The 14,418-nt window shown below is 39.8% G+C and overlaps 1 protein-coding gene across 1 annotated transcript in view; it reads right to left on the reverse strand.

Annotated features, from left to right (window-relative positions):
• Positions 1 to 14,418, reverse strand: part of atrnl1b (attractin-like 1b) — a 61,772-nt gene that overhangs the window by 21,401 nt on the left and 25,953 nt on the right. Inside the window, exons 21-25 of the mRNA XM_063893593.1 lie at positions 8,543 to 8,595; positions 6,255 to 6,349; positions 5,891 to 5,969; positions 3,638 to 3,795; positions 1,006 to 1,067 (exon numbers count right to left, since the gene is read on the reverse strand). Coding sequence (XP_063749663.1) covers positions 1,006 to 1,067; positions 3,638 to 3,795; positions 5,891 to 5,969; positions 6,255 to 6,349; positions 8,543 to 8,595 — 447 coding nt within the window. The remainder of the gene's footprint in view (positions 1 to 1,005; positions 1,068 to 3,637; positions 3,796 to 5,890; positions 5,970 to 6,254; positions 6,350 to 8,542; positions 8,596 to 14,418) is intronic.

A 14,418-nucleotide genomic window follows, 5' to 3' on the forward strand; every position in this document is an offset into this window, starting at 1 on the left:
ATATTTCTCTGTGCACTCATTGTGACCCTATTTTAAATGGTTTCCTGTGCAAATGATGCAAGGAGCTGTCTGACAAATTTTTAGATAAAATAAGCTGTCCTTCTCCCCTTTCGGTCGAGAAATCCCTGAATTCGGGTGTTCAACTGTAATTTGATCGGATGGAGGCAGAAGATAACTGATCGTGTGACAGCTTTTCGGGAAAGTTATTGTTGGCTGGGCAATGACGGGCAGGTGCCTTGGGCAAAGGCTGTCTTCTATTCCCACCTTGACAGCTACACAGATAATATGCTAGTCCATCGGGGCTACTCAGGGGAGCACACCTTGAAATAAAGTAAACGCACATTTATACACAGACACTGCACCGTGGTCAGGAACTATCAGTGTGAGGTGAGAAAATAAAAAGGTCACATCAATAACACCCGAGTTAAATATTCAAGCCACTATAGTTTATACTCTGCTGGTTTTGCATACGGTTACCAAGGCTTTGTGAGGGAACTCCTTTAAAAAGGGGGGGGATCTTTTTGAAGCTTCTAAAAAAAGCTGATATCTTTCTTAAAGCATACATTTTCCAATTATACTTGCATCCCCTTAATGTATTCAGACTTCAGTGCCTTTGAGAGAACTCAATTGACTCATTTTCAATATTTCAATGAGAAAAAGATTTCCATCGCAGCTCGACGGATGAAAAATTATTAAAGAGCTCCTCATATCTTGATCGCCCATGCCTGCTCTTTAGATGGCACTCGCAGAGCAATATTCACCTATTTAATTAGTCACTGGCTGCTTCATTTGCCACTCGAAAAAAGGAAAAATTGCTTGCCTTGAAGACACAAGAAGCATTTACAGGTACTTGGTTAACAGAACAGACTAAAGTAACTCAATAAGCCCCGGGAGGGAGGAGCGGAACAGGAAGAGGTGGGGGGTCACATTCTTGAGGATGCTTCTTGCCTGCTGGAGAGCTGAATCAAATGACATGAATGAGTACATATTCACTCACTCACTTACCTGAAAAATGTAACAAAGAACTGGACGAGGTCCATGATGCTGTTGTGCTGCGAGAAGGCAATCTAGAGGAGAGAACGAGAGATTATTAAAGAATGTAATGTTATATACAAATCACTATACTAAAGGTGAATTTCCGGCTTTAGCATTATCAGTCCATCCAAATGTGTTTACAGACCTGAACTTTATATATAAAATCTATTGAGAATGCATTAAGAGCTATTTAACTCTAAAAAAGGGGACCACTTAGCACAGCCAATCTGTACTTTATTTTCGGTGGACGTGTAACATTGTGAAGGGGTTAACATGATGTAGTGTTGACAGTTCATGTTGGCAGTAAGAGCAGAATGGACCCGTTAAAAGGTCACTGACGAGATTTCTTCACTAAAAGCTTCTACGCGAGAGAAAATTGTTGGCGAAAGATATAAACACGGCAGAAAGCTTTCTATTTCTACACAATACACATCTTCTAAGAAAATAACTCTTTGCTGCTTTAAAGTTTTGGATTAAAAAAATGATTTATCGATGCATTTTTATGAGTTAACTCAAACGTAATGTACTGTATCTTTACTGACTTGAGGCCAGAGATGGAAAATAATGCAATTTCTATTTATTTTTTACAAATTTTGTATCTGCATTTATGACTGAAACATTGCAGTTCAATACATTTCTAAATAAAACTATAGCATTATACACTTTAATTGTTCCCCAATTTGAAAAATATTCTATTAAGTGAAAGGACAGCCTAATGTAGAGATATATAACAATAGTGGATGTCTTATATAGCTGATTAGTGTATTTATATCAGCAGTAAATGATGTTTTACATTCATTAAAAAAGGATTGCACATATCCAGCAGCTCGATCACATCTGATCGGCTGCATTATAATGACACGTCATTATCTACTGTAGAAGCTTTGAAGGCATTCGGCCCTGAGAGCATTAAGACAACACAACGTCATCTGCAGCGGTACTATCCCCCTGGTTCACAGCACGGAGGGTTAAGTAATACGGCCCAGATTGTTCATTTAGAGGTTGATTATGTGCGTCATATTGGATGTTAGGAATACTGATGAGGCAGGAATTCAAAAGCTACGAGCCTCTGTGATTCAGATCCATGACAGCTGATGAGTTTGTTATATTTATTCCCCAGAGAAGAAGAAAAGTATGTTTGTTTTGCTATCGTAACTGACAAGCTACAGGGCTTAATATTTGGATTACGCAAAGTTATATGCATGTTCAAGTTCATGTAGCATTACAGAGTAGTGTTCTTCAGAACTTCATCATCGTTGCGAACGTCTTCAACCTCTAATACTTTTAGATAATAAGATCAGTGATCTGAAGGGAGATGCTCGCCGACATGGCTAAAATGACTGAAAAGCACACATCACACATGTTTTGCTGGCTCTTTTAGTAAGTGGGGCAGTTCTTTTTAGTGCTTGCAATCCTGCTTTTCACATAATACGAGGTCAAAGCAATACGTTTGGGGTTAATCTAATTTCAATTCATCCATGCGAGCCGATCAATGGCATCATTTGAGAATGTACTTCCATTACAAGTGGACTTTTATTACATCAGGTGGTCCTCTTGGGTAACAATTATACGATAATGATGTCACAGAAAGCTCAAGATCTCGTTTTGCTATCTTTACCAACATTTAGATGCTCATTGTTAAGGGTTAGGCCCCTAAAACACGAAGCTCATAAGTGCGTTCTCAATTTCTGCTTTATCTCGTGCACGTCTACGCTCTCACCCCGGCATCATAAAGGCAAGCCAAGGAAGAGAGACCTTATCCTGTTACAAAAGCTATTTGCTTTAACAGCTCAGGCCAGTCCATAATAAATAAGTGAATGTTGGCCGGGAAATCTAATAGAAAACTATTACTGGGCCACCTCCACAGATGGACTGACCCCTGAGATATTATCACCGCAGCGTAGTCCAATCATCTTCCTTGTGAAAGTGAGGCACAGAACAAATACAAAAATCAATACTTGGAAGCATGCTAATTAGCAAAAAGGGAATTGTGTGATAATATTAGGAGAGTATCTATCATGTTGCTCAGTGAAAGTGTCCCGCTTAAAAGTACTATTTCTGTAAGGCCATTTTTGCAGACTATATGGCTTATTTTGGCATGTATAAATGACAAGCTTTTTAGGTGATTATGGAACATTACCATTTATTTAAAAGCCTGCAAGAATAGACCTTGAATATTTCTTGACAACAGCTTAATGATGGTGTTGCTGCAAAACCCCAAATTAACTGACAGCAAACGATATTTATTTTCCCTTTGTTGTGTTTTCGCCACATCAAAACCTCAATCTCCTCTATTCAGAAAGAGGGGTAGGAAAGGTTAAACGGTGCTTTGCTTTTGCCCGCACAAAAAAAAAAAAAAAGACAGCTGTGCACCTATGCACACTAACCATCCCTCATTAAATCTGTAATTAGAATAAAGTGCACTTGAAATCACCCTGAGCAACAACAATAGGCTCTGCTGAGGCTGCTCCTGCTCTCTGTATGCATGTAGGACCACTTGTTTATCAATGGAATGACAATGTACATACTGTAGTGAGCAATTTGAAATACAACATGGCACCATGTAGCAGCAAAATGACTCTGTTTGCTGCTTCATCCTCACCTGGATCTTGATGGGCCATGAGAAGTTACTGACGTAGACATAAAAGGTGATGTTGGGGTTGCTTCTAAAGGTGAACTTCTCACAGGAGAAACTGTCTTTGTACTCCTTGATGTTAGTTTTGGACACAATGGGCACTTCCTCTCCTGAGATGGTTCCAGCTGTTGGGGCAAAACAGTTCACGTTGAGCACACTCACCTACATACAAAGACGGAGCAGAAACTTATCATTATTAATCCATTAATGGGTTTATCAGGCCATTTGGGACAGGAAAGCTCTCATAAGCAATTCATACTATTATGTCTTAAGTGCATTTAGCTTCTTTTGGGTTGACCTAAAACCGGAGAGCTTTTATTTTGTAATTATACATGCCGTCCATATTTAATTGTTAAATGGACGTGGGAGAAAAGCACAGCTTGATAGAGGGAATGCGTGCTGCTGCTGTCCATAGGTCAGGACTGAGTCATGCTAGCACATAGTCATCATTTGAATCCATTTCACCACTCTCCGCTAATGCATTGAGTATATGTGAGACCTAGAATTTAGCATTTTATTCCCTTTGGCGGATGCAGCCTGCGCAGATCAACAATTATATATTATGATTACTTGTTTGTGTCCATTTATGTTCAGTATTCATGAGGGAGTGTAACTAAATTTAACAATAGCCTAAAACTGGTAAATAACATTAAATATGGTCAAAACTGCAGAGTAAACTTTATCGTGTTTTTAATTGTTGAATAAAACTCATTCATTTCCCAGCCACACTTCCATTTAAGTGTGTTTTACATCTATTTAATGTTTCAAGTCATTGCTTATTCTTCCTCGTGTCAGTGGGTCTTCGACATTGACATTCCAACCAACAGCTCTGAAACAAAAGGACTGAAAATGACAGCTTGAGTGTGGCTACGTGAGCATGTTTATCTTAATTGAAATCACCCTCCTCCTCCCACCCAAAGGCACTCCGACGCTCTTGTCGATTGTGAAGAGGCTCCCGTTCCTTCTGAGAAACAATATCTTTGTTGGGGTAAAGGGGACCCAACTTCAAATATTAATGACGGCGGGTACTCTGAAACAAAAGGTTAAGGTGCCGTGGGGGGGGGGGGGGGGGGTTAACGTGTTTTAGTGGTTGGAAAATGCCATTGTTGTGGGGAGGGAGAAAGTGGCGGATGACTTGAGAGGAGGGGAGGGCGGGAGATAAACGGTGGACCTGGACGACTGCAGTGTCCTTGGCCGTCTTTCCTCAGGGGACATATAATATCCACTCAACGGTGACACAGGACACACTCACTACAGAGGGGACATCATTGTTCCTGTTAGAGCTGTTGTACCAACCGGATACATTATTATTGCAATAAGCAAAACATTTTTATCAAACGAAAACTTAATTATCAACATTTTGAACTCAATTGTTATGCCTCAGGCACCTGGAGTGGCAGTTAAGTAAGTGGTGTTGGAAAACGAATTACAAATGAATAGAAATAATAAAACAAAAGGCTTTTGATCATATTTATGGCTTATACTAATGGATTTATGACACTGTTATGGTAGTGGGTGACTATGTTTGCATAGGACCTTGTTGGCATTTAACTGACAATAAATAAAGACAATCATTCTTTAAGCTTTCGACTGTGTTTGACATGTTGGTGTAAAACCCCTTTTGAATATTCTTATTGATGCTTGGGACAAACTGTGTTATCATTGTGTGGGTGTGGCAAAGTATATAGGGCAGTTTGGATGTATCCCAAGATTTGAAATGTCTGTTTCCTAATCAATGCTTTAGAAAATCATGTATTTCGTCCAAATATGACATCAATTAAAAAATGCAGATGCCTTTTCAACACAATCCATAATATAATGTATGATTTAAGCCTTTTGTTGTTGTTGTTGTTGTTGTTGTTGTTGTTGTTGTTGTTGTTGTTGTTGTTGTTGTTGTTGAAGAGAATGTTTCCTCTGTATTAACTACATAATCATTCATGCAATTTCATGCAGAAGATGGCGGTAAGCATTTTCACAGACTAATGTTTGGATCCACATTACGGGAAAGAAAACCATTAACCAACGAGCTGATGACAGTTTGGAAAATCTATCTACTTAATCTAAAACCAAATTAAGAATGGACTGATTATTCAATCCATGGGGATTACATTGGAATGAATGTAACGCTAGCTGATGGGCCATTGTCAAGGTTTCTGTCATATGGCAAGATAAAGTGTTGTTACTACAGAGTAAATAAACTGCAGAGTCAAAGGACAGTACCTGTGGATCCCACCGACCAGGTGATGTTCAGGTTAAAGTTGTTGGATGCGTTAATGGACATGTCCAAGTTCTTGTTAGCCTTCAGACAGAGAACACAAAACATGAAGTCAAATATAGAAAAAGCCGAGACTATTATACACACTTTTGGACCCCTGAAACCCCTGAAAACGAGATGGTACATCTCAAGGGGTTTATCCTCGGAAAAACATTTCTAACAATTTCCAACTTTAAAGTAGATCTAAAAAGTAGAGGTACATGATTCTTTGAGACTTAATGTATGAGCTGTTCCAGACTCTAACATCTTGATAATAAGAAAGATCAAAAACAGTCCAAGTGTCAGGGTATGGCTACAGGATATGGTTACCTGCTCAGGTGAGGCCATGAAGTTGATGGCGGTGTAGTGATTATCATCTTCCTGGATGAGACTGAAGGTGAACTGGTAGTCTATCAGGAGGTTGTCTGTTTTGGAAATCATAAAACAAAGTTCTCATACCTGGCTCACACAACTACAGGACTCCTATGACAAATAGACGTATGCAATGTGTTATGATCAAAAGAAAAGGAATAATACACTGCAGGAAGGAGACAAGTGAAAACTAAATGTCTGTAATCAAATCCTATGACGGCAATCAGGTTGTACAATTTCCTCATCAAGCCGAGAACCTGACCCTGATGGCGAGCTGTAAAACTCCCCTGCAGCGATAAATGAAGTAACATTATTTATTAATAGTGGTCACACACTACATTCTGACTGAGTATTAAGTATTGACATTTATACCATGGATTTAATAGGCTAGTAGATGGTTTTTTTTCACAGTATAAATAAGTCAGCCCTGTTTTTATAATTACAACTATTTGGATTCAACTTAATAGGTTGGAGTAAACATGATGCTCTCATAATTTGGGAACCAGAACGATCAGCCAACTCATGATTCATGTTCTCTGGCAGAAGTGTCTGGTCCCCCTTAGCTTTGGAAGCTGTTCAGCAGTCTGAGACAAACTGGGTAAATCTCAACCATTTCTCTCTGGGCTGTGTTTGAGATGTAGACCATAAAGAGGTCTGTTAAAGCCACCATAGCGTCCTTTGTTTATGCATTCTATGTACATACCTGTACATGTACAAACAGGACAGTATATCCCTAAATGTAGGATGCAAAATGCTATTCAGCCTGAGTTCATTATTTGTGTTATGATTACTTGTTTACATCACTTTTATTTGTATTTGTTGAGCACTTCCGGTAATTGTCACGTGGGTGTGGTTTGTGTATATACGTTTTTGGTCCATGTAAAGTTATCGTTTGATTTATATATTAAACATGATCGACCACTCGAAACTTTAGTGTGGACATTATTATCAAAAAACGCGTCACAGCACGAAGCCAAGCTTAGCCTCTTGACGGCTCCAAATTTAAATGGGAATTTGTACGCCATACTAACCTTAAAATAACTATTAACTGCTTTAACAGCTTTTCTTCAGAAGACATACTTTTGGGAAAAGATTTGGCAAAAGTTGCTCAGATTATATTATTCATGCGAGTCCCGCCCTAATGTGATTGGCTGATATTACTGTGCTGTGATTTGTCATCTACACTGGTCAGACCGTAGCTTAGCGCTATGTCACATGTTAATAACCCTTTGATCACAGCCCTTTGAAAATTGTAAAATGAACAGAGACGTTCAATTTGCATTTGCAATTTTGTTTGCATTGTTTTCCTATAAATGCTGAATTTCATTATAGATTAAAAAAATATATATATAAATGTATAAGTAGTTCTAATATCAACAAACGCAGTTGTCATGCATCAACTGTGCTAATGTGATTGTTTTTCAGCATCAAACGTTTCACCTTGGCTCCATTTGACACTGTGAAGTAGCTGGATTACGTCACTGTGAGATCAGCGTGTTTGTCCACGATGCTCAATGGCCTTTGAGATAGTCAGGGGTGTCGTGTTTACAATACTGCGTAACAGAGCTCAAGAGAAAGTCCCAGAGGTGTGCAGAGGTTAAAGCCAGCTCCAGGCTTTTTAGTTCCTACCTCCCCCTTCATTGAGCCCGGTGTCAGGCTATGGCATTTAAAAAAAAAAAGAAAAGGGACAAAAACTTGGCAAAAGGCTCTGTTGTCAGTGGCCGAGTGTTGAAAGAGATGCGTACCGCAGCACCGTGAAGGACACCACATCATGCAAATAAACACCAACATGTACAGAATACACAGAAATACCGGCACAGATTTGCTTCTGCTCATCAGCACTGGATGTCTATTTTTCCATAACGCTGCAGCTCTTTGCATCACTCACTGATATATTTCCATGTACTTTGCACTTAAGTCAAACTGACATTAAGTCAACTTTATAAATGAATGAATGAGTAGGTGGGTGATTGAGGGAGTGAGTCGTCAAGCGGAGAGTTTTTACTCCTCCGTCTCCTTGATTAGCTCAATCACTCACTCCTTCTGATGCACTTGACATTTTCACGACAAGTCATTCTGTCACTGAACAAGCGCCCCTGGTGCCAAAGTGCTAAAATGCTCCATCTGCCCTTAACGCAAAAGTGGAAGTGAAGAGTCAGAGAGAAAGATAAGCAGAGAGAGAATCGCCAAGAATAATCAAGGAGGTGTGTGTGAGAGCGGTCTCTGTACAGTGCAAAATTACTCACAGTAACAGGTTCCTCTGAGTGGATTGCCAAGGTAACGGTTTTCTGAGTCACATCTGCAGAGAAGAAAACAGAGAGAACAAGATGAAGGAGAGAGGTGCTAACAGATTGAGAGTAAGAATGCCTCCTTATCAGGAGCCGCATTTGCCAAGTGCCAGCGTATTAGCTCCTGCTGTCGGCGCCTCATCAAGTCTCTTACTTCTGACAAAGAGGTAATAATCTGATAGTTAGCAAAAGTTAATTAGGTTTTTTTTTTGAGAGTGCAACTTTTGGTTATCCCAAGTGCAATGAAACAAACTCCTCCTGATCCGAGAGCACAGAGGGAAGCACCTTAAAGTCATACTAAATGTAATGGCCTTGGAGCAAAAAGCACAGTTTATGTAAATACATTTCTACTTGTTTATTTGAGTTGTATAGCACCAAATTGAGATGTGAAAGTAAAAGAAACAAACTCCAAGAATCAAGGTGAATCCTCTTAAAGTATCAGATAAGTGATTAAAGCTAGTAAGCGGGGAATGCAAACGTCCTATTAGAGTTTGACTTGGTTTCAGACTCATGTTTATGCACCCAGGATTCAGGGTGAACATCTTCACAATGCTCACAGCACATGGTTTGTTTGCCTTGGATTGCAAAATGAATTACTTTTGATTCTCCCCTCCATTCATAGCAATGTATTTGGAGATCAATGGAGTAATATACACAGCAGCTAAGGTACAGAATATCTCTTAATCGGGACTATAACATCATATTTAATACGTTTAGTAAAGTGCAACCTGAAATAGAACAAAAACAAGACCTAAACACCAACATAAACTACTGTAATAGTGTTTAAAAAAGTTAAATAACTCCTCATCAAGAATGGATTTTGTCACTAGATATTTTCTGGCAGCTCTTAAGAACTGCACTGACCAAAGCTCTTCATCAGGAACCTCGAAGATATTGCAGATATTGATGTAGACATTAGGTTGGCTGAGGCATTTTGAGTACAATAATATGTCTTTCCTCCACTGAAAGAGTGCATTTTGTTCAGTTTGTCCTATGTATACTTGTCTTCTTTTTTTTAATAAACACAAAACTACTTACAACAAATTATAGTGTAAGGTGCATTCATTTTTACATTAAGCCTGAGTAATACGGGTTTTAAATGGCCTTCACCAGGGAATAAATATACAGTTTAACTTCCCATTTATAGACTCAATGAAGCAAGAAATACTTTTTTTCAAATTCTGATGACAACGCAGTCGACGCAGAAACAGACGCCGACGCAAACAAAAAGTAGTCATTTCCAAAAAAAAAAAGCACTTAATTACCCTGTGCTTAACCCATGGTTTGTGTTTGTAGCGAGTGTGAAATGACTGTAAGCCCAGAGCAAATGAATGTCGTCTCCAGCTAATGAGGGTCATCACCCAGGGCTAAACATGGTGTGAAAATTGGACAATTACTCGGTTCTATTTGCCTCCGATCCGTTGTTGTTACTTGACAAACAATGTTAATTTATAAAGCCTCAAAACATCTCCACTGTCCACACAAATGGCCGGCCCAAACACTAACTGATTCGTTTATTATTTAGGAAGCAATCTCTATACCTTTCTATAGAGTTAATACAATTCTTACGGCCCTGTCGAAGTTTTTTATGTACATTTATTAAAAATAGGTTGTAAGAGTTCATTTACTGATCCAAAACTGGGATTTTTTTGGGTGAATCAATTTTCTCTGGGTTTTTAGAGGTAGTGATGCCACAGAGGGTTTCATCGGGATCATGGCTTCCAAGAGGCCTGTAATGAGGAGAAAACGTATGGCAATGCTCATTGGATTACAGGCTCCTTTATCTCCATTTTAATGCATCCCTTCGCTTTGTGTCTGTATCTGTACCTGTCTACAATTCACTCTGAACTACTGTGTCACCCCTCTGCTGTTAGAAGATCTACAACTGCAAGTGGGAATGACATTCAAACATATCTCACGCTGATTTCTTTTCACAGTTGATTTTTATCTCACAGACGACCAATTAGAGTTGTTAAAATGTGAAGCGGTGTCGAGGAGTCAGAGAAAACACCCAGCGAGCTAAGGGGGGGGGGGGCAAAACCAGCTGAGAGACAGGAACGCTGCTGAGGAGGAGGAGGAGGAGGAGGAGGAGGAGGAGGAGGAGGTGGCAGAGAGTGATGTTATGCCGAATGACTCTGCCTCTAAAAATAAAGCAACATCGGTTGTTTTGGAGAAATTTGGATTCATGAGACAGCTGGAGTCAATGTCTACGACATGGTGCAAAAAAGTCAGTCACATGAGGGACTTATTTTGACTCCTTAAATAAGACTAGGGAGCAATACAGGCAGGAAATAGATTAGAGAAGGTTGCAACCTAGCTTTAATTTTGATTCTAACAGTGGCCTCTTTCCTTCTTCAGACTGGAACTGCTGAGTAATAACAATACTATTTGCTATATTCACTTTTTGTGGCTGCAACGTTAATATTTTTACATGTTCCATTCCTCTTCCATAATGCAGCTACTTCATTTTTTAACATGAATGTGTACTCTATATCTATATTTTAAACAATGTGTGCTTACCTCTTTATTTATCTTTGGTTATTATGGAGTATTATGTCAAATAATACTATGACAAAGTACATTTCCCCTGCTGTGGGACAAATAAAGGATTTCCAATTCTGATTTTGATTTGTGATTATTATAAATTGTTCATATTGCTAACGCTCATATCATATTGTATATACGGCTATGCTCAGAGTAGTTATATGGTGGCAAAGTCTGTATGGACTTGGCTTGGGAACCAGAAGCTCACCGGTTAAATAAATATCCCGTCTGTGGGACGATTAAGGGCTCCTTCTTCTATATTGGAGCTACTGATTACTGACATAATATTAACTGATCTTGATCCAAGTGAATGTACTGAACGACAAGCATAGGTGCTCTGGAGGATCTAATGGGGGTCAGGACACCAGGAGGAGGAGGAGTCAGCGCCGACGCTCTCACTGTTAATATTAAATAAGCTGGGAGAGGGTAGAGTGCTCTTTCACCACGGTACAAAGGACGGAGGACACCGCGGGCTTTTGAACCGTACAGAACATGGCTGCTCGGGCGTTTCAGCTGCATGGCATTTGCAGATGGCAAGAAAACACACTCACACACACCCACATGCTCATCTTGGAGTGTATAATGCAACTCCCCTACACTGTATCTTAATTTAATCTACACCTGCATGCATGCGTGCACACATCGGAACTTGAGGCAATCCTCCCTCCGCTGTATCTTAATTTGATCTACACTCAACTTGGAACCTTTGTCTGCGCCTGTGCACACACTGGGATTTAACAGGCAACACACACACACTCACACACATAAACAAAGTGAGAAAATGTGCTATGAACATATACAATGTCCTTCACAAAGGCTGGAGGGAGCACACATGTCCACTCTCAGCTCCCTACATCCAGCACGAGAGGAATCCTGAATAATGTCTGCTTCCAAACAAGCTCTATAATAAGAAATGTCTCCCTAACCACTGTTGTTTGACTCATCACTGAAACGCAGTGTGGGCCTCATCAATTGTTTTCAAAAACAATTTTATTCTGCACCGATGCACCCTTCACTTCATTACTGCAGCCATTACTCCGAGGTCCTAATGGCGTCGGCGGTTGCGGTGCATGCATGTGTGAAAACGAGCATGTGTGTGTGCATTGCGGGAAAAGACAGACTACCCGTGTGTGGAGGTCTTTGTTTAAGGGGTTACTGCTAGGGAGGGTGAAGGTGAGTGGCTGACAGGAGGTTGGGGAGAAAATGATTGCATGTAATGAGATACCAGAAATTACATTACGGGGAACAGCTAACTGTTGGTCAACACGAATTAGATTAAACATGAACTATAAAAAGGTGTTCACTCTGACGTGTTTCAATTGGAAAAACGCATTTTGATTTGAGATGGAGGATACAACTGAGACAGCGGTTGATAATCTAATTAGTCTATAAGTGGGACTGAATTAGCAGCATATTCTGGCGGTTTATGTTGCTGGCTAAATTTGAAGCTGATAATCAGTAAGGGGCTACAGGAACCTTTCTCATAACTATCTCCAGAGCTGTATGGGCACATCCGCCCTTTAAGTGGCTGATGATGATCGGCCTGCTGCTGCATGGCCTGTTCTGATACGCCGCTCTGATTTCATTGGCTAGAAACTGGCTCGTTTGTGGCATGTTAGCCACCTGCTATCCTGAGAGTGGCTCTGCATTGTACTGCACTGCGTTCCATCTGGTAGCAGGACTTAATGTGACACTTTGTTATTTGCGCAAAGTGTCATGTATTCGCTGTCAGCGTCAACAGAGAAGAATTGAGGGTTTTGAAGAGGTCTCACTCTCCGACAGCCTCTAAACACTTCTGGTGTTTTCCCACTTAAATGTTTTTTTTCTTTTATGTTGTGAATATTAGTCCACCAAATTGACGTAATCCCAATTGCATCATTGAAGAAATGAAGTTTGTTGATACATTTTAAGTCTTTATAGGTAACGCACTTTCTGTGTCGGTTGTCAGCACTTAGAATAAGTGTCAGGTTTCAGTTTTCTTTGCTCCTATGAAAAATATTCTCCTGATTTTAAAGTCGTAACTGGTTTACATCCCTGTGCAACAGAATATTCTATGAGTAAAAATATATATTGTCAGATGCCGAGTGTTAAGAACGGTACATTCATGAAACCTTAGTATGGCTTTGCTTGCTTCAGTTTGTATCTATAATCATGGTGTAAAAATGTAAAATCTACATGTGAAAAGCTGCAGATTATGCAAGTCTACATTTTCCAACCTTCTTCTGTACACATTCTAATGCAAAAATGCTATTTACATACAGAGCATGATGCCTCTAATGTGTACTAATTATGTGCAATGTTTTTTCCACTTGAGACACGAACATGTGCAGGCAGTAAACATATTTTCCCATGGGATAAAAACGGCTTCACAGTTTGAACAGTGTTGGCGAGATGTATAATCAGGTTGCCAGCACTGCTCATGAAAATGTATTTTGATTGACTTTCAAGTTTAAGTAAACATTATGTAAACTGATTATTAAAAAAAAGGTTAAATGTACCATGTGAAGTTTGTGATAGAGGGATGCGTTTCTTGTTTGACTGAGGAAGACTAGCTGGTAAAAATAGCTGAAACAATCCAAAATTTAAAATATACCAAACTAAACTTGAGAAGTGAGGAAGGAGATGCATGTTAGACTTTAAGAATAAACACACACTGTGTTTTTTGCTGAATATTAACAGAACTTTTGTTGGTCTGTAAGAGAACTCGTAATGGTGACTTTAAGAGCGTCATGACTACTGTGACTTTTGCTGACTAAACTGTGAGGATCAGAACGGCATGTCCAAAATGTGACTAAACTTTCAATGTTTTCTATGAAGTGGGCTTCAGACGTATTTAAATATGGTGTGAAATGTGTAGCAAACACGTAGAGATGACACAATCTGAACACAGGGGGGGTGACTTCCTGAAGTGTTTTTGAGGATGTGTTTTTGAGACAGATAGAGAGAGAGAGGGGAAGCTGAGGGGCATGGTGTGCGAGTGTGTGTGTGCATTCCCAGTGACCCCTCTGTATCTCTTACTGCATTAGTGGTATTAAAAACATCAGTCCATTCTGCTTACAACTGGGAAAGCAGACGGCTAAGTGGAGATGGTCCTCCCACACCAGGGGAATCCACCGCATCAGCAGAAATTGTGCTGGAGGCCAATAACGCCAACGGATGGTTTTTCTGTTTGGTTTTTTTAATACCACGACATCCCACATCGGGAGGAAGGGGTGCTTTAAGTGATCAGAAATCAATGCTCATGAACTGTGACCCCACAGGCTATAAATCCCATTATACAAGTAAAACAG

This window comes from Eleginops maclovinus, chromosome 10, assembly GCF_036324505.1.
Source record: "Eleginops maclovinus isolate JMC-PN-2008 ecotype Puerto Natales chromosome 10, JC_Emac_rtc_rv5, whole genome shotgun sequence".
In the NCBI taxonomy this organism is placed as follows: Eukaryota; Metazoa; Chordata; class Actinopteri; order Perciformes; family Eleginopidae; genus Eleginops; species Eleginops maclovinus.